At 42.6% G+C, this 24739-nt stretch overlaps 2 protein-coding genes across 2 annotated transcripts in view; one reads left to right on the plus strand and one right to left on the minus strand.

Moving 5' to 3' along the window:
* Positions 1 to 24739, minus strand: part of rps7 (ribosomal protein S7) — a 355408-nt gene that overhangs the window by 73404 nt on the left and 257265 nt on the right. The window lies entirely within an intron of this gene.
* The window catches only part of myt1la (myelin transcription factor 1-like, a), a 60230-nt gene that overhangs the window by 9174 nt on the left and 26317 nt on the right, over positions 1 to 24739 (plus strand). Inside the window, exons 5-14 of the mRNA XM_078275390.1 lie at positions 6136 to 6256; positions 6305 to 6445; positions 6497 to 6629; positions 8700 to 9324; positions 11079 to 11494; positions 13270 to 13404; positions 16446 to 16536; positions 20551 to 20661; positions 21212 to 21432; positions 24276 to 24559. Of these exons, the coding sequence (XP_078131516.1) occupies positions 6136 to 6256; positions 6305 to 6445; positions 6497 to 6629; positions 8700 to 9324; positions 11079 to 11494; positions 13270 to 13404; positions 16446 to 16536; positions 20551 to 20661; positions 21212 to 21432; positions 24276 to 24559 (2278 nt within the window). The remainder of the gene's footprint in view (positions 1 to 6135; positions 6257 to 6304; positions 6446 to 6496; positions 6630 to 8699; positions 9325 to 11078; positions 11495 to 13269; positions 13405 to 16445; positions 16537 to 20550; positions 20662 to 21211; positions 21433 to 24275; positions 24560 to 24739) is intronic.

The following is a 24739-nucleotide window of genomic DNA, read 5'->3' on the forward strand; positions in this document are numbered from 1 at the left end:
GAAACTTGGTGGAAGGGTGTAGCATGGGCCAAGAAAGAACCAATTAAATTCCGGAGTGGATTGTATTTTTCATTTTCGTGAACATTTTGAGATTGCAAGGGCATTTATGCTGCATTCATGTGGTTTTGGAATAATCAGAACAATTCGTTTTTCAACTGGGAAAATTCACGCTGCATTAACATTGTGAGATACGGCATGCCTTGAGTGCCCTAGTTCTGTTATGTTGGAGCCTTGGGCTCAAAATATTTTAATAAAATGTTTCTACACTCAATAACCCATAATGACAAAGCACAAACAGGATTTAATAAATGTTTGCAAATGTATTAAATGAAAAAAGAAGAGACCAAACTTCTTCTAGCTCAGAATTGTAGAGGCCACTGTGCTTTCATGCGGCAGAAAAGTTTTAGTAGCTTTCCCCATATTTGTGACTTGCCACAATCCTGTCTCTCATCTCTGCACCTCACGGCTCATCAGCTGTTAGACCTTATATAGACAGGTGTGTGTGTCTTTCCAAATCATGTCCAATCAGTTGAATTTACCACAGGTGGACTCCAACCAAGGTCTAGAAACATCTCAAAGAGGATCAAGAGAAATGGGAGGGACCTGAGCTAAACTTCAAGAGTCATAGCAAAGGGTCTGAATACGTCTGTCAACCTCATATTTCAGTTTTTAAAGTCCTGTGTTGGCTTTGTCATTATGGGGTATTGAGTGTAGATTGATGAGAATAAAAAAAAACTAAAAAGCCCAATATTCACTCTCCCTTTTGCTCTGTTTTTGGTCTCCACCAATTCCTCTGAAGAATTTGGCTGCTGGATGTTATGCTTTCTTCACAATCCCAATGTACAGAGGTTTTTCACTGAAAATAACTCTGGAAATGAAATGAACATAGCGGCCAAACAGTGGCATTATAACTCTACACCTGTCACGTGATACCCTCTGACCCAAAAATACTTCATTTCTGTAGACTAATATGGCGAAAGAGACGACGATTTTTGTGTGCATCACAACCCCCGCAAAATGACTCGTTTCACTATTAGATCATTCACCACTGAGCAACTCTCATAAAAATGAATGGGGCTCCACCTCGAACGCTGTATCCAGTTCTTATTATACATTTATGGCTTAAACTCGTAACCCTTAGGATTTAATTCATGGTTAGTTAGTTCATGTAAAGTTAGTATGGAATCAGACCATAGCATAGGCATGCAGTTTGAATCCCATGCAGGAAATCTGGAGTCTGTCAGGTCTTTTTTTATGGAATTTGTTGACAATAAGAAACTGACAGAATATAGGCTCCTATTATCCTTTAACCGAATCTCATTCCTAATACCCAACCTTCTGGTTTGAGAGCCAATCACAACATTTCTCCACATCCCCTGCTGGGATCTATAACTTTCTGAAGCAGAGACACAGTGCTGTGCTGAATGAGTTCAAAGTCATTGTCTCTCCCCCTTCTCCTTTTCTTCCTCCCCTACCTTTCTTTCTCTATCTCACTCTCTCTCTCTCTCTCTCTCTCTCTCTCTCTGGAGGGTGTCACCATGGCGACAGCACCGTGCGGATGCTGCAGTATGAGGACCAGGAGGAATGCAGCCTGTCTCTCATGGCAACCGCTAGTATAGGATGTGAACATTGTGTCGCCCACATTCCTCCCCCACCCTTGCCTATTCAGCTCACTGCCACCACCCAATCTCTTAAATATTCCCCCCCCCTCCTCTTTTAGTGCCAACGCGTTGCCACGGTGATTAGTGTTGGCACGTGGCGTTGCCGGGGGCAATGATTCCACCTTAACCACACATACCTTGATGTAATTATCTTTTCATTGACACCAAATAAATTTTTTTTTTTTAAACTCTTAAAATAAAGATATTTAAGTTAATAATTTCCCCAATTATTTTAATTTTTATTTGATTTAGCATAGTTTTATTAATGAAGAACTGGATAGTTTATTACAAATGAGTAAATATCACTTCAGTGGTCGACAGTAATTAGAACACTTTGTGAAAATAAAGTTTATTTTTGACCACAGTTGCAGAAAATTCCAGTTTCTGATTGGCTGACATGCCTCGAGCAAAGTTCTGGTCTAAATAAGTGTGTAAGGTATATTAAACTGCAGGTAACCGTAGCAACAGTTACTGATGCTTCAGGCTCTGAAAGCAGTTAAATTAAGTGACTTGTGACAAACACACTTTGAAACACAAAGATGGATTAAAACACAGCCTCTCTTTGTTTCATTGGCAAGTTGACAATTGTATAAGAGACAATAATGGACCCCAGGTGTTCTCATGGAGACAGAAATCTACTCCAGGTGTCTACATTGAAAGAAAATGGACTACAGGTGTCTCTTTAGAGAGAATACTGCACTTAGGTGTCCTTGTAGACACAAACCTGTCCTCATAGACTAAAACAATGGACTCAAGGTGTCCATGTAGAGACAGAAATGGACAACAGGTTTCTAATAGAGACAGAAATAAAAGTGTCCTTGTAGGGACAATAGTGGGGTTCCAGGTGTAGGTTAGAGCACTAGAAGCTGGTGTTATGGTACTATCATAATCATTTAAAAAGAATATCTGATGTTGATGAAATAAACGTGCAGTCCTTAAAATATAATACACTTTCTGAAACATCATTTCCAGACAAATAGTTGCTGTATACTGTATATTTGAGCCTCATTTTCATTAGCATCAGTCAAGGTCTTCATACAGAGAACCGATAAGTTATCGTTCGATCCAACACAGTATGTAATCAATGACGGTGCATCATATCAGACTGCAGCAGATCAGTTTAGTGTGAGGAGAAAATGTGTGAACCCCCCCTCCTCTCTCTATCTCCCTCCACATAATTACCATGCATAGTCTCTCGCCCTTGTCTGCAGCATTCCCTCGTTTCTGATCTGCTTTAATTACCACCAGAATTTTAATTGGCGGGAGACAGCAAGGTGGCTAAGGTCACACACACGCACGCACACACGCATGTACACAAAGGCAAGCAGCAGACAGCCAATAAGATAAAAGATGGAGGGATCATTTGATGGGAAGTGTGTGTGTCTAGTTGGAATATATGCTGCAGCGTTACATGAAGTCGATTTAATCACATATTCCTCTGTCATTGATTTCAACCGAACGTATCAAGGTTAAAATCATGAACATATTCATGTAATTAATTAAGCCTATAATATAGGAAATTGAATATACTGTACATCTTGTCACGAAGAAACGGAAACATCTAATTACAGACCATAGAGTACATGAGATGAAATATGATAACAGATGTGAAGTGATGGTTTTCCCATATATATTATCTTACTAATATGATAACAATACAAATACTTTTACGAGGGATTTTTTGTGTATGAGTATTGTGTATTACAGTCATTTAGGTTTATCTTTATTAAACATGTTTCCTAAAGCTAAACAATCTTGTTGGTGTCACTGATGTCTGATTTTAAAAATCTGAAAAGTGACACTTCAATTCTAGGTCCTCTATTGTTTTCAGCCTACTTCGGTCAAAGTTTTGGAAGTACAGCATCCATTCTGCAAGTATGCGGATGATACTCAACTATATTGCACTATAGGTCTTTTAATTATGGTAACTGATATTTAGACTGTTTATTCGATGTATTGCATAGGAAGTGTTAGTGATACCAGAACTTCTCCTTTTACTTGGCTCTAAACATTATGACATCCACCAAACCCCAGGTCTCTTTATTAATATCAACACAGCACTCATAAACTTGGCCCGATGTTTGAATCTTTTTTTGGTGTTTTGCTGAGTCTGAGAGGACACGTCACACTTTATTGTCACGGCTTGACTACGGCAACTTTCATTATTCAGGGATCAGTTTAAAACATTAACTAAAAAGCTCTTAGCAGAAGGTAAAACATGTGACCTTATTACACCAGCTGTATGTTTGCATTTCTTCAATAGCTACCTGTAGAGGTTCATGATTGGTTGCTCGGTTGATTCACTACTTTGGTCCAGACTGAAATAGCTCAAAAACTTTTGGATGGATTGCCATGAGATTTGGTACATAATATATTAATGATCCCTAGGGGATGAATCCTACTGTCTTTGATGGTCAAAATACCTGCAAAACTAATGACATTCCCATCAGCCTTAGCTGTGTATACTGCTAATGTTAAGCTCATATTAGCATGGTGACACGCTGAAGTAAGATGATGAACATGGTAAACATTATACCTGCTGAACATTAGCATGTAAGCATTTAGCTCAAAGTACCACTGTGGCTAAATGCTGCCTCTTGTTTAGTTTTTTCCTTTTATTGCTATTAAAGAGATAACAATGCTTAAAGAGAGGTATATTTTATGGCATTTTCTCATTGTGGTGGTTGATGCTTGTACCAACTGCTCATATCCCAAATTGGGATTATCTGACTCCAGTAAATGTGAATATATAAAGAAAGTGATAGTGAGGCTTCACTGCCTTTAGTATAGTTTAGTTTATCTATATGAAGGCTAGTTCAGTAGCAGGATAACATTGACACTTAGAAGAAAAAGGAGGACGGTAATTGTTAAATGGTTAAACAGGTTTTTAAATGTTTTTTTTGCATGTTTGTCAGACAAACACACAGCGCTTTCAGTCAGAAAAGAAGAGTCACCTCCTCCAACTCGGCCTTGAAACATAAAATAAGCTCTTTCATATGGAAATACACTAATTGATTTCCTAAAATCCACATTAAAGCCGGGTATAATTGTGCTTGCTGTTTTGGAGCAATTAAAGCAGAATTTTCCCAACAGTTAATGACTATTATGGGATTTGCGTAATTGAGGCCCTGGTTGAATAAGCTTTGGGTTTTTTTAGAGGCTTTTTTTCCTCCTTAGCGAGGCCGAGTGGAAATCCACTTCAACGTCTTAACACATAGACCACAATAGAGGGAATTCACAGCACTTTGACCTTTGACCTTTACACACAAAGCCAATTCCTTCTGATGATTCTTTTGATTATAACAGTATACTACGACTTTGTCCTTTCCAAGTTAAAATACGTATACCATGTATATCCAAGGCCTCCATGTTTGAAAGCTAAAAGAAAATTGCTAGATTGTTAGACGACAGTGGGCACAACTGGAGACACGTGCAAAACTCTAACCACAGTCTGCACAGCAGCCGTTCATGTGGACCAAACTCTAGTTTGTTTTTCATTGCTTGAACACAGTTTTCAAAACTCTACAGACTTATCCCATGGCTTTACCACAACCTGCACAACACTGTGAATTTACAGCACTTTGTTCAAATGCTAACACACTGCTGTCAAAACTGTTAACCACACATTCAAAACAGTACAGATTTCAGCCTGGTGCCTATCACACACTGCTGATTGCAATGGTTTCTTGTTTTAGACTTGTTAGTGAACAGATACTGTATATACAGTATATAGGGAAAGCTCATAAAGCCTTTTTTGGAAATAAAATGGCACCAAATAAGAACAAAACAGTTATACATTGTACCGTTTGAGAGAAACAGTGAACAGGTAAAAGAGCAAAGATGTCCTTCTTTTCAGCCGGATGTTCGTTACCTTCCTCTTTCTTTGTGTTGGCGTTCTAACCTCTGATGGATTTCTGAAGACTATGGTTAACTGCTCCTCAGATCTCTGCAGGGTAAATCCAGACAGCTAGCTAGACTATCTGTTCAATCTGAGCTTTCTGTTGCACGACTAAAACAACTTCTGAAAGTACACGTTCCACCAAAACAAGTTCCTTCCCGAGGCTATTTTGCAGAGGCACCGTGGCTCCGTCCGGTGCTTAGCACCGCCCAAGACGATTGTGATCGGTTTAAAGAAATGCCAATAAACCAGAGCACGTTTTTCTCCCATCCTGGAATGCTGTGTGGACTAGCCAGATCCTCCTCCGCAGAGCTGTGGAGGAAGGTCTGGCAATGCGAGACTAGTTCTGATATAACATAAGATGGCCAACCTAGTTGTGTTGGATCCAAAGTGAGCCGGCTCTAGCCCATATGTGCCAGATATGCCAGATTTGGCTCGGTGTTCATACTTATTTGACCGGAGAATACGCTCCGGTTAGTGGCAGGAGGGAAAGCTTTGGGTCAGCGAAGATCAAAAAGTAAACATGAGAACAAAGATGGCTACTGATCATGTGTGTGCCCTCTTGTCTCGTTTCAGCGTCTATGGCTGCCCGCTGGCCAAGAAGAGGAAGGCTCTGGAAAAACAACCACTGGAGCCGGCTGCCAAGAGGAGGCCCTTCCTCACCTCCTGCACGGGGGAGGAGGAGGAGGAGGAGGACGCCGGCGCCTACACCATCTATGAGAACGAAGCCATGGAGGAAGGGAAGGAGCAAGGGGAGGTAGTAGAGGAGGATGAGGAGGAGGAGAGAGAAGGAGACGAAGACGGCGATGTGGAGGACGAGTTCTCAGAGGACAACGAGGAGCAGGGAGAGGAGGAAGAGGAGGAGGAGGAAGAAGAAGAAGAGGATGTAGAGGTGGAGAGGGCAGATACGACAATGGGAGGAAGGCAGGCGGAGGAGGAAGAAGAGGATGAGGAGGAGGGGATGTATGAGGAGGAGGACGAAGTGGAAGATGGGGATGATGAGGAGGAGCAGGATGATGAGGGAGAGGAAGACGAGGACGAGGAAGAGGAGGAGCAGAATCGTCAGCATGGTGAGTTTCCTGTTTTCTCTATTTGGCTGCATTTTCATTGTGTCTTTTACATCGTTGTTTGTCATCATATGGGTTAAACAAGTCTTTTAAACCATCCCATCCTTTCATAGAATGTTTGTGCAAAAGTGATTGTTTTGCAGACACATTTTTGATTAACAATCGCAGTCAGCGCTAACCTAAATAAATGACGTTTCCTGTGACTCCTTCACAATAAAAGCCACCACATATTTTACCGGTCAAATTCTGGATTACATGTCTGTTTTGATTCCTGTGAATACCTTGTGCACAGGTATTTGATTTCAATTTAGCATGGGAATGGCGGACTCTAACATTAACGATTAAAATATATAAAGAGGTTATTACAAAATGTAAATACATTTAATGGCCATTGCTGACAAAGTGACAACAATAAATAATATCAAAAATGATGTTTGATTTGATTGATTATGGCAATTTTGTTGATTCTACTAAATTCTTCCATTTTTACATTGAAATCATACAAATACAAATACATATTAATGTAGTTAATGTATATGTTGCCTTGTCTGTTGATGTGGTAAAACATTATTAAAAATGTACATTCAAATGAAAATGAATCTTGAGGCAGTCTTGGCCTGTCCATACGTTAAGTTGGTTAAGGACGTTCAACATCTTCTTCCTTTGCTCCAGTGCAACAAATTCGTACAAAGACTCTAGATTTATTGTATTTCAGGGCAAACTATTGTACGATCAGACCCAGACTACAGCGCACCCATAATTGAGTTTGCAAAGTATATGAATTTGTTCCAAAGGAAAAAAACGTTCTGGTTTTGAACCTGCCGGCCGGCCTAGAAGTTTGCATGATCTCCCTGTGCCTACGTGGGTTTCCTCTCTCTAACCCATCGTAGGTGGGAATAGTCTGTCTTAATGTGTCAGCCCTGTGACAAACCTGTTCAGGGAGTATCCCTGTCGGCATCCAGCTGGTCTTTGCCGCAGTTCACAAAACATCTGTGGCTTTATAATCATTACTCACACAGCCACAAGAGGTCCCTTTTCAAGAAAACATAAGCATTGGCCGTAGGTCAGGTTTTTGAGCAAATGTCTGATGATGTTTTTTTGGGAGAACAGTCTCTGAGTCTTGTTTGTTAGATGCTAAATATATCTTGGGACAACTGCAGCTCGATCTGCAAGAAATTATGTTCAAACAGAGTCAACATGGAACTTGAATGTATGAAAGACGAAATGCTGTAACTTTAACAGATAGATGAATCCGGCAATGTTTTTGGTCAAACTGGTGTTGATTTGCATTGTGTTTTGAATCTGCAGTGGGAGAGGAGGAAGTGATGAGAGCTGTTGAGCTGAATCTGTTATGGACCAGATGCTCGACACTCTCCCTCCCGCCACCTTTCGCTCGATTCCCCCCCAACACCCCCCGTGTCCTCAATCGCTTCTGACAGCGCTTCACGAATAATCAGGAGAGAAGCTCTGCTGAGTTATTAACTCCCACCCTCCCCTCTCGTCCCCGTTTGCTTCCTCGTCTCGGCGGACGTGTCACATGCGCCTGCCTTGGCTTCTCCTCCTGAGAATATTTATGGCTCCCGAATCGGAGCACGTCGCACGCCTCCCTTTTCAATTTCTCTGCTCTCATTCGCCATCTATGTCCCCAAAATCAACAGAGAGGCTTAGCTAAGAGAGCAGCTCTCCTCTCTACAGCTCTGCACAGCTCTGGGTTGTATGTTTTTTGTAAGCAAACAGTAGATCATAATTGGGAGGGATGCAGCTAATTTATTCAGAATATATGAGAAGAAACTGGGTTTATCAGCATTGCTGAGTTTATTGGAGGCTGCAAAAGCTTTGTTTCCTTTTCATCTGCAGGGTTTGTATTCTATAAATGAACAGATAGTTATATTATCTTCAAAATGAATCCATTTTCTCTTTTATTTGTGTCCAATTACCTACTGTTTATGGTGTTTATGATGCAAAATACTGAGCGAAACTCTGCTGAAAACAGGTGGTGATGTAAGATGGTTTTTTTGTTTAGATGTAAAGCCTGAGAGTTTTTTTTTTCTTTCTTTTCTTTCCTGACCGTAGAAAATCACTACAAACCTAGTGGACAATCGAAGCTCATTCCAATTCAGAAGGACGACAACAACAATAATAGCTGCACCATCAGCGCCGGTAACGGCACCGGAGAGGATTACGAGAACTACGACGAGCTGGTCGCCAAGTCGCTGCTCAACCTGGGCAAGATCGCAGAGGACGCAGCCTACCAGGCCATGACCGAGTCTGAGATGAACAGCAACTCCTCCAACAGCGCGGGGGAGGACGAAGACGACGACGACTATAGTAATCACGGCGACCGGAAGGGCGAACTGAGCGTGGACCTGGACAGCGACGTAGTCAGGGAGACGGTAGATTCCCTGAAGCTCCTGGCGCAGGGACACGGCGCCATGCTGCCCGAGGACGGCTACCCAGACGGCGCCATGGTGGACGACATCGGCCATGCCAACGGGAGGCCCGGGGCGGGGGTTAGGGTTCAGGCGGAGGAGAGCGAGGAGGAGGTGTGTCTCAGCAGTCTGGAGTGTCTGAGGAACCAATGCTTCGATCTGGCTCGGAAACTGAGCGAGACGCAGTCGTGTGATCGCCCCGCCCTCCACGCTCTCCACCACCAACTCCAAATCCCGACAGACCATCAGGCATTGCATCACATGAACAAGTATGTCATCTCTAAAGAGTGTTTTGATCATGTTGTTGTTTACTCCACACATTCATATTTCAGTCCACCTTTTTGTTATATGAAAGGCTCTGCAGGTAGATAAGAGCTTTATTTATGCTAATAATAATATTAGCATAATTACCATCGACATTTGTGCTTTGACTCGATGGGTTGGCTTTGAAGGGAGTTGAAGGGGAGCGGAGGCAGAGACACAAGCCAAAGAGGCTTTGTGAGATGAAAGGGACAGGCGCATAAAAACAACAAGATGTTAGTTATTGTATAACCCTTTATCAACACGGTCAACAGCTGTGACTCACAGCTCACGGAGGCAATTAAAACACTTTAAAAACATTAGAGCCTGGAAAGAGAAATCTTACAAAAAAAATATTCCTTTTGAATCCAGAACTTGCCTGAGAATGATCAGTTTTTCAGTTTTTTGTTTCAATGATTCGATGATATTTGTCTGTAGAGGGGACAATGGAGCGGGGATATTGGCCGGAGAATCGGCGCAGTAGGGGAGGTATTACATTCACTTTATCGCACCATTTTGACAAAAAGAGAGCTGAGCCAGAAGGCAAAGCTCTCGATCTACTGGCCAATTTTCGTTCCTACCCTCACCTATGGTCATGAAGGCTGGGGTCATGACTGAAAGAACGAGATCCAGGGTACAAGCGGCCGAAATGGGTTTCCTCAGGAGGGTAGCTGGCGTCTCCCTTAGAGATAGGGTGAGAAGCTCAGTTATCCATGAGGAGCTCGGAGTAGAGCTGCTGCTCCTTTGTGTCGTAAGGAACCAGTTGAGGTGGTTTGGGCATCTGGTAAGGATGCCCCCTGGGCGCCTCCCTAGGGAGGTGTTCCAGGCACGTCCAGCTGGGAGGAGGCCTCGGGGAAGACCCAGGACTAGGTGGAGGGATTATATCTCCAACCTGGCCTGGGAACGCCTCGGGACCCCCAAGTCAGAGGTTAATGTGGCTCGGGAAAGAGAAGTTTAGGGTCCCCTGCTGGAGCTGCTTCCCCCGCGACCCGACCCAGGATAAGCGGACGCCGATGGATGAATGGATGGATGGATGGATGGATGGATGGATCGGTTGATTTATTGCAAACAAGAACTTCTAAAAGCTAATTCAGGATACTTTAAATTGCTGAAAAGTAAACAAATATAGCCAAAAAAAAGGCCCCCGCAAGTTGTAGCCCAGCAGCTGTCTCACTGACTCCATGGCAACGTTATAATATGTTGGTTGCAATGGTTTGTGTCTCTCTTCACGTGGGGACATATTATATGTTATATTTCTGAAAATCATGTAAACCATTGATTTAATGGAACAAAAGAGAATCCGCTTTTGTCCGTCGCAATTTGACTTCAGTCGATAATTTCTTACCACACACTAGAGCTGCAACATATATAGCAGGAAGCCGCCATTCTCGAGAGGCTGAAAACAGCATGTTCTGCCATTTTTGCATGAGAGATTACTTTAACGATTAATCGATTATTAAAATAGTTGGCAATTATTTTTCTGTCAATCGACGAATCAATTAGTCGATTGATCGTTACAGCTAAAACACCAAATGGATGAACTGCTTCCTTTACTGCACAAAACTTATATTAGCGACTGAGTGGAACAGAGTCTTCACACAGTGTCTGGTTTCCTGGACAAACCATTATTCCTTCAGCTCTGAAAACAGATCTGAACATTTTCTAACTTGCCAGACAACCTCAATTTAGCAGCCACAGTAATCCCGTGTTTTGTACGGTTTAGGTACGACAGCTGCCAGCAGAGTGCACAGGAGGAGCACAGGTCTCTGGAACGCAGCTACTCGGACATGGTGAACCTGATGAAGCTGGAGGAGCAGCTGAGCCCGGGGTCCAGAGGTTATCCAACCAGCTGCAGCCAGGAGGGAGACGAAGACACCACGTCGGTGGCCTCCGACCGCTCGGACGAGACCTTCGACATGGCCAAGGGAAACCTGTCGCTGCTGGAGAAGGCCATCGCCCTGGAATCAGAGCGGGCGAAGGTCATGAGGGACCGTATGGCCTCGGAGCACTCGTTGCCCCGCCGGGATCACCACCATCATCGAGGCCACGGTGAGCATACCTCGAGGCTGAGCTGTGCTGGCGAGGAGCGCAAGTCCAGGATGCACCATGACGGGTTAAAGAGGGCGTACTATCCTAAAGGTAGGCAGCGAAAACCCACACACTGACCCTCACTGTGATATCATTGATTTGCGTTCAGCAAAGTTGGATGTCCATGTTTGCTTGTTGGCAAACGAAAGTCTGGAAAGTCTTAGTATATAACATATTGTGTTATCGACATATCTGCACACATTTTTAGAGTATACGTTATAATATTTGCTGCTGTTTTGAACTACTATCTATCCCATAATCTTAAACAATGCTTTGTGTTCAATAATTTCTTGAATTGGCATTTGACATGTCTTTTGTGACCAAGGCATTTTGTAACCAAACTGGTTTTGTTTGCATGCTACTAGAAACCGTATCACTTAAGGAGGAAATACTGCATTGTGGCTGGACTTTTCCTAAGACAGTCTTGGATCTTTCAAAGGACATGGCACAGGAAGGTGCAGACAGTGGCGGCCTTAGGCATCTGAATGTTCATCCATATGGTCCTACATTCAGAAATATTACATCTGAGAAAGAGGAACTGTTGTCTGGCAGGTTTTTTTTTCATGCCATGACTATTTTTACTAGGATGGCAGGACTTCCAGAGGCAAATTTAGTGCAGTCTGTCAATGTGTAGCTCTACACAAAAAACAGTGTCATAGCACCTAAAATAAATCATTTCATAACAGTTTGAAAAGAAATGTTCTGCAGTAAACGTAAGTAATAAATGAGCTATGAAACTGTACAAACAGTATTCTTGAAAACTGTATTTGAACTGTGTTCGCAAAGTCATCCTCTCAACATTTTTCCTCTCCAGATTCTACCAATTTCACATCCCCTCTTCGCATCATATTTGACCTGAATCTGCTTTTACTCCAAAAATCTGACCCGAGGTCAGCAAGGAGGAAGTTTATCTTCTCTGCCTGACATATTGTAATCCTCGGCACTGCAACAGCCGGAGGCTATTAGAGTTGTAGCAGGAAAAAAAACACATAACTTAAATGTCTGTCTTTTCCCCACTGATTCGATCATTTCTGTGCACATTGGGTGAGTTCTCTGACCCCTGGGCTCTTAAAATCTGTTAAAATCCCTTTGTGTTATTTCGGAAATGTTGTACATGGCCGCTGTTGAGATAATGGGCGCTGTTTTTCTGCATTCAGGACCAACGCACGTTTTCCTCTGACAGCAGCTTATGTTGTTAAAATAGGCCGGTGTGGGAACATCAGACGGCCGGCTTGTCAGGCATGAGTAATGGCAATCTGCACGGCCCGTTAAGAGAGCAAATCCATCTGTGGGACGCTATCTGCGGCCTATTTCTTTAAATCCACTCAAATACAACCCCACCGCCGCCGGGAGGGAGTCGGTTATCAGCCACACAGCAGACTCAGATTGGCTTCAGACTGCTTCATTAGCACAGAGGATGCTTTTGTTGTCCCAAAGGAAGTTTTTATTAGTCCACAGGAAAGCTTTTGTTACGGTCAATCTCACCAGTAAACTCGGGCCAATTCCAGGTGTCAAAGCCGACACGAGTGCTGCTATTTTCAACGCAATCAACCCCAATCAGCACCCTTAAAACTTTAGCCTTTTCTGTAGGAAAATGAGGTTCCCATTTTTGTACATCATCAGACCTATTCAACCCTCTAAACAAATCTGAGATGTCGGCTGCAATTCAGAGTTCTAGTACCAGGCTACTAGCCGAATATGGCACCCATATATCATCCAGAGCCGGTTCACATTTGGTCCTTCAATGCCAGAAAACAGCCGACCGACCCGGTGCAGTGACGCTGCCGATTACCTGTTGACTCAAAACGCATCTCTGTCCTTTCCAGACTCTTCCAGGGGGGAGAAGAAGGAGAGCAAGTGTCCGACGCCAGGCTGTGACGGGACTGGCCATGTTACGGGTCTGTACCCGCACCACCGCAGCCTGTCCGGGTGTCCTCACAAAGACAGAGTCCCGCCTGAGAGTAGGTCCCACTGCCTGGATGTTATGCTGCACTAAAAACACCCCCCTCCCAAAAAACTCAAAATAATAAGTCTGACAAGTCATTTCAGCTAGCTTAGTACCTTACTCTGATGTTGTGGGTTGTGGTTTTAGTTGGACATTCATTTCTCAGAGGTGGAGCTGCTTTGGATCATCTTCTTGGTTAAATTAAACGTTAGCTTAAAACTTTCACTGTGATCTAATGCTAAAGTTGGCAAAATACCAAAATGAAAGGCAAAGAAAGGAACTTTGGTGATATAAAAACAATTAGAAACTTATAAATAAACATATATGCAGTTCAGCAGGCTAGCTAACGTTAATATCATGCTACTATGTTGAACTTCAGGGGTTAGCTAGGCTAATTAGCTGACTTGTTTGTTGTTTGTTAGTAGTGCTAAAATTGTTTCTTCCTCTTCCATTTGTCATATTTTGACTTAATGGTTTTCTAATGCTGCATTCAGGTCAAATTGGGTCATAATTACAAGCAGCTGAGGCGATAAAACCTTTTAGTTTCCTAGTTATAAATCAGAGTGTGATACATTGGGTATTTCTAGCTACGATATTTCGCATAATACTGAAAACACACCACAGAAGTGACAACAAATCAGTGGCAAAATGCTGCTACTGCTGGCAGTTACATCAAAATAAAATCCAATGCTAATCCTAATTCATTTAATTTAGTCAATAAAAAGGAGTTAAACACAAATAAATAGCAATAAAGGTATCCAATTTAGGCTGTTTATCTTTAGGCTGTTAGACTGAATGTAAATAATGTTACATAGGGAAATTGTGGTTATTTAGCTCTAACTCGATGTTTAACTTAACCAGATGAAGTAGGTTATTTTTGCCTCTGAGGAATGTTCGTAGATTTGAAACCATAACCTTTTTTTTAATTAAGCAAGTAACTTGAAACATGTATACAGAAAAAGTTAATTCCTGTATCATGGCTGCTATAAATTTCAAACATTTTACCCACTTCATGATCCAAAACTTAACTTTAACGTACGTTTACTCTTTAATCTAAATTTCCATTGGACACATTAGACTAAGATTTAAAAGAGTTAACGTTGACTTCAAATGACTTGTTAGATGGATTGTGTAGCAGTGAAAGTTGGACAATGATGGGGCATGTTCACTCTCCACCATCATGCATCCGTCCTGCATGACTCTGCATTTGTGTTTTGTTGTGTTTTACAGATATTTAATGTTGACTTGGTAAATGTTACAAGCGGAGTTGAGGATGTATTGCCCATTTGTTATGAATCAGAATTTAATCAGCACATGTGTGACAAACCAATTCAGACTACTGGTGGTTTTAACATCTTTTTGATTGTTAGATTTGGAGTGAACATTTCGTTGTTTCTGTATAAACATACTCTTAAAAGTTGGTCGTCTTATGTGGCACAATTGAGTTTTTTTTTTTTTGCTTTAGTTTTTGTGTCCTCCTTTTACTTTCTATTCTTCCTCCTCATCACACCTGCCTGATGTCTGGTTTTGGTATCTGTGTTGCTGATGTTACGTGAGCAGCATGAAGAATCAGTTTGATCCACCTGCTGGCTGCAAAGAAAAATCATAAAAAAGCGACCCGCATGAGAATCACGCACACTGAACTCACAGGTAATTTGGGACATTAGATTAAATACAACTTGGGTTTACACCCACAGCATGTAATAATATTAGGAAGAACAGAATGGAATTCAAATTATGAATAGAAAAATAGCAATTGTGTCGATATATATAACTGAAAACATCCAAGTTATGTTTCTTTTTCCGTCTTTCAGTTCCATTTTAGCAAAGACTCCATTTTTGTAAATTTTGATAAGTAAAGTGAATTTCTGACCCAAGAAACGATAGATAGGGAATTTCCCCAGTGTGGGATCATTAAAGTCTATCTCATCTTATAACTTAGTATTATTACCAAAAATCAAGTTTATGGTAATAAAGTACACATTTTCCCAGACACGTCCAGTCCAAACCTTTCCAGTGTTTTCATCAAAGAGGGAGTGATTTTAAATCAACTAGAGTTGTGATGGTTGGAAAGTGGAAAGACGATTTTATTTAGTTTCTGTCGACTTTGAATGGAGTGTATTTTACGATTTTACTGTTAAATGACTGTTTATTTACATGGAGTCTGGTGGGTTTAGCGAACGCAATTTCGCGGATGTTTTTATGTTTAAAAAAAGGATCTTACTCTTTAACAGAAAGGTCGATCTCCTTAGAAATCCTTTCCATAATGTTGTCAGATTAATAGATATTAATCTGAGTCTGTCAGTGGCAAAGCGAGCACTTTTGTGAAGGTAAATGCAAGCTGGACAATAACCTCATTAACTTATGTTGTAGCTTGTTTCTCCGCTGCCGACTGCAGCGATCTCGCTTAATACTGGACCAATGTCAAAGATTGTTGTTCCCATCAGTCTCTTAGACACAAACACGTAGGAAAATAGGGTCCAGGTTGAAAAAAACGGTAGTTACCCTTTAAGTTCTTCTGAAGCAAAATCATTATCACCCCACACGCTGTTCCTTTCCCACCTGCAGAGTCATCAGTAGATTTTAACAGTGCATGACAAACTTTAGCTTCCAGTGTGTTCTCGTCTCATGAAATTTCATGAAATGAGCGTAGTGATCAAAATGCAAATGAGACTGGTGCTTTCCCGGCAGGAAAGGATTACACAGAGAAGACATGACTAAAAACAGAAAGAGACATTTACCTTGAACTTAAATGATGTTTTTGCAACTTGTGAAATGTTACTAAAGTACAGTTTTCGCTACCAAAGTGAACGTTTGTTGTACACCCAATCCTTTCATGTTGGAGTTTGTCATTACACTGAATCTTTGTCGCAGTGTTCATGCTCATTTTGTGAAGTTTAGTGGCCCGTTGTCGTGTCAATCATGTAGCTGTAATCCAACGTGTCAGTCGTGCAGCTGTAATCTGTGCATGCCTAACCGTCGCAGCTGAACGCCCGGTAACTCTCCTGTCTGCTCCTAACCCTCGCTGTCTTTCTCACCTTTTCCTGTCTGTCAAAGTCCTTGCCATGTATGAGAATGTTTTAAAGTGCCCCACTCCCGGCTGCTCTGGACGGGGTCATGTCAATAGCAACAGGAACTCGCACCGCAGGTGAGTGAGCGGCCTTCAGCCGGGCCGCTAACAGCTGAATAACACCACCGACCTGTGAATGTGGCAGATTTACAGTGCAGTGTACTGTAAGTTTGTGTGTTGTTTGATGGAGAAGTTTAAGATGAGTGCCATCTCAGTGCTGACAATTGGTAACCACATCTCCAGTGGCAAAATGTTATATTTGTTTCCCCAAATATGGGGTCCCATATTATAAAAAGTGAGATTTCCATGCCTTTTGATTATAAAGCAGGTCGAGGTGCTGGATAGATACTAATACTGTGAAAGTGTCAACACACTCAATCCACAGAGAAACACATCTGTACGGTTGTGATGTCACAACTATACTATATATAGGTTGAAAGTGCCGCTACAGTGCCGTTACAGACATTCCCCGGCTACAATGATGTTGCAGAGACTCAGAGAGCACTGATAGGATTGACCTGGAAACACTGACCAATCAGAGCAGATAGGGCATTTTCAGAAGGGGTCTTAAAGAGACAGGTGCAAAAATGGAGCGTTTCAGACAGAGGGTGAATACAGGTATATTCTGATAGACAGTATGAGAAAAATAAAGTGTTTTTTGAACATTAAAGCACGTAGACATGTTCTAGTAGGAAAACAAAATCCAAGTATGAACCTGAAAATGAGCATGATTTGGGACCTTTAATGCATTCAATGCAATCAACTGCATTCCTCAGCAAGTCCAAGTCACAAGTGTTATGGGAAAACTTTAAGTTGGTTGTCTTTTAGGCTGTGAATGCTCACCATTAAATGACTTTCAAAGCCGTTAATAGCTGTTAAGTGTTTTTTTACACAACTAAGACCAAGATTTGACCAGGCCAAAACATGAGGATTGTCTTAAGTCAAATCTTAAGACATCAAGTCTCTGTTCATTTCATTGGATAGTAAAAGTTGTCATATCTTTATAATTATGGTGGCGTGCTCTTCCAGTTTTAAAATCAGGGGGAAGATACAAGGCAAACTTCTCACAGGAAGTCTCTTTTTTACAAACTAAGAGCCCTTTTTTAACCCACTGATGTTGCAGTTTTTGTCCCAAAATGAACTGTTGGACTTGCAGCGGTTTATCTCGACCCTGATTCCACAAATTGCCAATTTCCTTTTAGAAAATTATCTCAGTTTCTATTGCCTTCATGCAGAAATGCTGGAACATTCTCTGGTTTAGATGAATGTGGGAAAAGGGGCTTGGATTTAAATGGTGCCATGTTTGAGCTGAAGGTGTGTCTGCGTCACAGCAGCTGTTTAACAGGCATAGCAGAGCATCTCACACACACACACACACACACACACACACACACACACACACACACACACACACACACTTTTGGATTATGTAAAGTGATTAGGATTCACACATTTTCTCGCACATACGTAGAGCCTCAATTCACACACACACACACACACACACACTGTTGTATGCACACACAGTCTTATTGGATCACACACACTTACAAATTAGCTCACAGACAGCAGCACACGTGCGCTGGCAGACGGAGAAGCGCGCACACACACACACACACACACACACACACACACACACACACACACACACACACACACACACACACACACACACACACACTCAGACATGGCTGCAGGGTGTGTTATGTAGCACAGCTCCACTGGGAGAGGAAACAAAGCGCTAGCTAGCTTAGCTACTGTTAGCTACCAGCTCACACAGCTTTCATTTCTGGCAGTCGCCATGGAAACGCTCTCATAGCAGCCGCAGCAGCAGCAGCCACAGCCGCTGCCTGGCTGATCTGTCACACACTCCTACCATCATTAAAAATGTGTGTGTTGGTAAAAACTGTATTTTATTCCCTCCGTGTATGAAGTGATTAGGAATTGCCCGGAGTGACAGAAAGAGGGAGAAGCAGGAAGCTTTAGTTTTAAATACAAACTGTGTCTCAGGCAATCCGTTTCTCCTTTCCCCTGAATTCACATTAGAAAAAAACACGTCAGCCACTTTATTTAGGGCGAACTTTCTCCACCAGAAATACCACGAAGCTATCAGTCCGTTTGTTGGACAATATGAGTTTTCAGGAGCTGAACCAACACAGCCCTGTACATTTCAGCCTGGGTCAACAAAGACTGTGTCTATTGTCAGACATTTGATTTTTGTATTTCTTTGCTTAGAAGTAATGCACGTTCAGTTGTTCAGTTTAGCCTTTGTTCCTGTGGAAGTTGAGTAAATGTCAATTAGGGACTGAAGCGTCGGCTAAATAAAAGTAATGTACTCTAATGAAAGCAATAATTGCAGATACAGCAAGCGATGGAAAGTATTAGACTTGTGTGATCTGCATAGCCGCCTCTGGGGTTACACTCGACAAGGAACTGAAAGAAACTTGATACAAATTTCAAGGGTGTTGCTTACTTATGCTCGTCTTTGGGATTTGGTGTGAAGTAACACAATGTTAAATAGAAGTGTTTTGACTGCAAACACTCGAGAAAATAGTGTTTGTGTGCAGCAGCCCTCAAGGCTTTTCGCTTCCAGCTGTGAGTCAACCAATGAGGAAACAGGCAGTCAGAAATTATAGACCTAACCAGTTACTACGCAGGAAGTTAGTTGTTGAGCAGGTCATTCAAGAATCACTGTACGAGCAAGCCAGTATATAAGCAGTCCGTGGAGGCTAAGCCCAAGCTTTAAGCCCCTGAGGTGCTGTACCACGGGTTGAATATTGACGCACATTTTACCTTGTTTGATCCATTTATTTCCAGTACAGCTTCACGGTTTTTTCAAACAAACCGTGACTGTGTATGTGGTCTGTAGTGGTGCCGTGTGTGTGTGTGTGTGTGTGTGGTCAAAAACTGTCTGTGCTTCTGTGGTAGAACAGTCAGTTAGTGAACTAGTCTGTTAGGACAGTGGTTCTCAAACTTTTTCACGTCAACGACCTCTGAGCACCGCTTGATAAGATTTCGTACCCAGGGTCCCCCGTCTGACAGGATTTTTGATTTTAGATGTTTTATTACAGAAAGTGTATGAAACCAATGACCAAAATAGTCCCACATTCTGTCATTGTGTTACTTATGGATGGTATTAAAGTAAAAAATAAATTATTTTCCTTTGTGCTTCGGACCCCCTGGCGAAGTACCTTAAGGAACCCACTTTGGGAACCACTGTGTTAGTCAATGAATCTGTAATGATTCTGTTACTAAACTAGTCAATATTTAGTCAATTTGTATAGCAGTCAGTCAGTCAGCTAGGCAGTCAGTCAGTAAACCAGTCAAACTTTGACTTTGTGAACCAGTCAGTTATGGTTCGTGTTCACTGTGGCGTTTTTTTGACGGCAGGGATCGCTCCACTTCCCAGATTTGGAGGCTTGGTGGGCTCACCCCCTTGCAGTTATCGGTTTCTCTTCACTGACCACTGACAAGCAAAGAAAACAGACTCCACCCTCCTACAACCGCGATGGCTGAACCTGATTGGACGAACGCTTCACGTGGGGCTGTCTGCTCCCGGTTTTCAATACAGACCAATATGGCGGCTCGTTTGGACTATGATCTCTTATTTTACCAAAATGTGTTTCTGAAAACATTTCATGCGAGAAATAATGCAGCTGTTGAATCTGTCTTCATTTCAGATCGACAACGGTCAGTTTAAAAGACGCCCTGCTTCTTGAAAAGTCGCTGCGACGCTACCAGAATGCATTGCACGCCTGCTCACTAAAGACAATGAATGGGAAGCGGGGAAATGACGCTGACAATGGACACGTACCATTAGTCAGTAAAAAAGTCAAACCCTTAGTCAGTAATCCAGTCAAACTTTGAGTTTGTAAACCAGTCAGTCAATCACTCACACACCGTCAGTCAGTAAAGCAGTGATGCAGTCATCATATAGGCCATATTAAATCCATAATTAATTTTGAACTGCTGTTGCTGAAAGCTGAACTGCTCTTCAGCCAGATGCTCTGTGTGTGTGTGTGTGTGTGTGTGTGTGTGTGTGTGTGTGGACAGTACAGTGTGTAACCATCTTTCCTCCCTCCCTCCCTCCTCCAGTCTGTCCGGCTGTCCCATCGCTGCCGCAGAGAAGATGGCGAAGGTCCACGAGAAGATCCTCCCGACTGACAGCGGCAGTAAGACCAATCAGACGTCAGACCGTGTTCTCAGGTACCACCCACTCACGTTGAGTTAGACCAGCTTTAAGATAGCGTGTTTGAATAACAATGATCTGTTTTGTCATGCAGGGAAACCTCTAATTTTCATGTTTTAATGAGGCATTTCAATCTAAACATATACCAAAAACTTGAAGCCTGCCTTGTCTTGTTCCTTTTGGGTTTTGGTAAACGGCTGTGGATTGCGTTGACCATTTTTTTCTTAAATCAGGGATGCTGAATGGTGCAGTGCAGTCCACCACACTTGCAGCTACGGATCACAAAATGGGGAAACTCAATAGTGCAGTAAAGCTGTAAAACAGTCCAGCCTTGCCCCTTTAAAAAGTTCAATAAAACAAAGCGGCTTTGGCAAATGTCTTAAGATTTCATTTGTGTGTGTCTTTTACATAAAGGATGTGAAATGGTGCAGTGAAGTCACCAGCACATGAACTCAGCCTTGTTCCCTTTCTGGGTTGTCTGGGAAGTAGGGGTGTAACGATACACTCAAGTTAGGTTTCGCGATTTTTAAGTTTTTTTTAACAGAATCTCTTCTGGTTTCCTTTCAGGCCAATGTGTTTCGTCAAGCAGCTGGAGATTCCTCAGTACGGCTACAAAAACAACGTTCCCACCAGCACGCCGCGCTCCAACCTGGCCAAAGAGCTGGAAAAATACTCCAAGACGAGTTACGACTACGGCGGCTACGACAGCCAGCATGGCGGCTACGGGAAGAGAGGCCCGACGACCAAGTCCCACCACGGGCGAGACACCTCCCCGAAGGGATACGATGGTAAGAAAAAAAAAAAAAAATCATCATTTCTCATTTCATTTGTTTAAGAGTTGAGTTTTCCTGGTGGAAAGAAAATATGTCATAGTGGGTGGCAACAACACAAAGATGCTGCATCTCCAGTAAAATACTGGAATTTTAAATGAAGTAAAAGAAGAATAACAAGTAGTAACGAGAATAAGCAGGTGTCGCAATGTCGTTATTGATCTGAAAAATCTGTCAAATTCTTAATCCCATTTTCTGTTTATTGATATGCCAAATTCTCATTAACATTAAAAAAAGCATTTAATTGAATTCGTGGTGCTTTTATTCTTAATTCTTTAAAAAAAAAAATCAAAATGAGCCTAAAAAAAACAAACAGATGGACGTTTTTAGGGGAATAAAAGCTGCAAAATGATCCTGCTATGGAGGATTTCCATTCATTTTCCCATTGTAGGGAGAACATTTTGTACTTGACAACAAAAGCCTCATAACGCACGCGCAAACACACACGCACACGCACACGCACACACACACACACACACACACACACACACACTCAGTACAGTTCTCTTTGTTATAGCGCTGAAAACGCCGGTGTTTTCTGCCTCTCCACATGGCTAGAGTGAGAGCAGAGCAGAGTTATGGAAATGCCATGCCAAGAGCCTGTGTCCTCTGAGCAGTGGATAGAGAGATGGATGGATGGAGGGAGGGAGGGAGGGAAGGAGGGAGGGAAGGAGGGAGGGAGATAATGGAGGCGAGCCCTGCTTCTTTGGCTGGGAGCCATTAGTGAGACGCAGGCAAGAGGGAGGCTTTTTAGACGAGGTGTCTGCGCTCCCCTCTCCGTCACGACTCCCTCCCTCCTTTTCCAGCATCCTTCCCTCCATCAGCATCACTCCAGCCTGCCGAGCCCCGATTCAACCATCGCACCAGCACACAATCGCTGTGTCTTTCTCCCTTTTTCTTTGTCCCTACAGCTGCCTGTCTTTTCTCCTCCGTCTGTCTTTATTTTCCTCTCCTCTTCTACACAACACGTCTGGTGTTATTCTATATTTTTCTTGTTGTCAACTAATCTCACAAAAAATGCAAAGCCAACAATGTGTTAGTCCGTCTTTCATTGCTTTCCGACTTCTCGTCTGTGGCTTGAGACCCATTCAATCCTACTGACATTTTTAAATGTCGTTGTTGGGCAGAAACCTTGTGTCCATATTTCATAATTAAATTTTTTTATGTAAATCAATGCTATTTGTCACCCTTTTACGTCTGTCTGTGGGTTTTACAAACATTTAAACAGTGACGAGGCGATTTCGTCTGAGGTAAATAACCTGAAAAACAGCAGTTTTGGACATAGAAGGTTTTCACCCGACAGCGACAAAATGTAGTTTTAGATATTCAGATATAGTCCAGAATTTCCTAAAACAGCTGGTCACTGTAGTTTTCAACAAACAGGAAACAGGAGGAAAAAGTGTTTGCTGGGGACTATTTTCAACAGTGGATTAATCCACATTTGGTGCTCTAGTCAATATTTGTGGCAGCAGGACGGGGTATGTGTATAGGTAGTCTCGCATTTCCAGCTCTATCTCCACAACGCTGTGGAGAAAGGTCTGGCTACACTACAGATACATTCTTGCATAGGAGAAAACAAACACTCTGGGTTGTTTGCATTTCTTTAAACCAATCACAATCGTCTTTGGGCGGTGCCAAGCAGCGGCGGTGACTCTGTAAAATCTCAGGAAGGAACTTGTTTTGGTGGAAACATTTGCAGCCGGCAAAAGAAAACGCCACATACAACATTAAATGAAGTTAACTGTTGACACAATACAGTAACGTGAGCTATTTAAATTAGCTGGATACATGGTTAAACCTCATTAGCTTAGCGCTTACCAGTGTATCTCCGTGTGTACTTCGTCCACAACAATCTCACCAATCGGTCCCAAAACGTCCCAGATAGAGAGGAAATGCCGTAAACATATTCTTTGTAAATCTTTACAATCATTCTCGGAAAGAACCAAGCAGGCCTGTCTTGTTGCACCGTCCAAGCGTGTAGCTTGCTAGCTTGAAGTTTGTTTTTGTTTCCTGAGGAGAACAGAGTTTTGCAAGGCGAGGGACATCCAGTGCTGCCGTTTATCCGGTAAATGAACTCATTGTTGATGCAGACTAGTGTTCAGGAAGTCTCGCATTAGCCTGTGTAACCTCCACAGGGAGACGGGAGAAACATGTTGTCTGGTCTATTGGTATTTCTTTAATCCAATTACAATCGTTTTGGGCGGTGCTAAGCGGCGGACATGATGACGGTGCCTCTGCAAAATAGTGTCGGAAAGGAACTTCCTTGGTGGAACATGTGTGCATTCAGAAGTTGTTTTTTGTCGTGCAACAGAAAACTCAGATTGGACAGATAGTCTAGCTAGCTGTCTGGATTTACCCTGCAGAGATCTGAGGAGCAGTTAACCATAGTCCTCAGAAATCCACCGGAGTTTAGAACGCCAACACAAAGAAAGAGGAAGGTGACGGACATCCAGCCGAAAATGAAACGTCCTAGATATAGTGCTATAGACTAGTGTTTAGGTAATGAAGGAACATCTCACTCAGTGCAACAATTTGGCTCAATGATGTTTATATGACAAAGAAAAAGAAAATATATCAGGCTGTGATACACACACAATACTTGTTAGTAGATACATTCACTGTTGGCTTCACTGTTGACTTTCCCTTTCTGTTCATCAGTCTGTCTAGTTGCTTATTTTCAAGAAGCTCTGTTTCAAATTTTTCATCCATCTGCTGCACAGTTTGGTTGAATGCCAGCCCCGATCTAACAAATCAACCATACGTGTGTGTGTGTGTGTGTGTGTGTGTGTGCCTCCCCTTAGCTAAGCGCTACTGTAAGACGTCGAGCCCGGCCAGCAGTACGACCAGCAGCTACGCTCCCAGCACCAGCAGCAGCCTGAGCTGTGGAGTCGGAGGCGGTGGAGGAGGTGGAGGAGGAGGAGGAGGAAGCAGCGCCAGCAGCACCTGCAGTAAAAGCAGCTTTGACTACACCCACGACATGGAGGCGGCCCACATGGCGGCCACAGCCATCCTAAACCTGTCGACCAGGTGCAGGGAGCTCCCGCACGCTCTGGGAGGGAAACCCCAGGACCTGCTGACACAGGTAGTCTGAGGCGGTGTGCACAAACACGTCATTCATCACACATTCATACATTACACTCGCAACACAACGGCAGGGACAAAAATAAACATTACAATAATTATCAGAACGTTACTTTGATACGAATAGGATCAGTGCTGTAGTACTCGAGTCCGGTCTCGGACTTGGCCAAAACATAGGCGTAGA

Source organism: Sander vitreus, chromosome 18 (assembly GCF_031162955.1).
Source record: "Sander vitreus isolate 19-12246 chromosome 18, sanVit1, whole genome shotgun sequence".
NCBI lineage: Eukaryota > Metazoa > Chordata > Actinopteri > Perciformes > Percidae > Sander > Sander vitreus.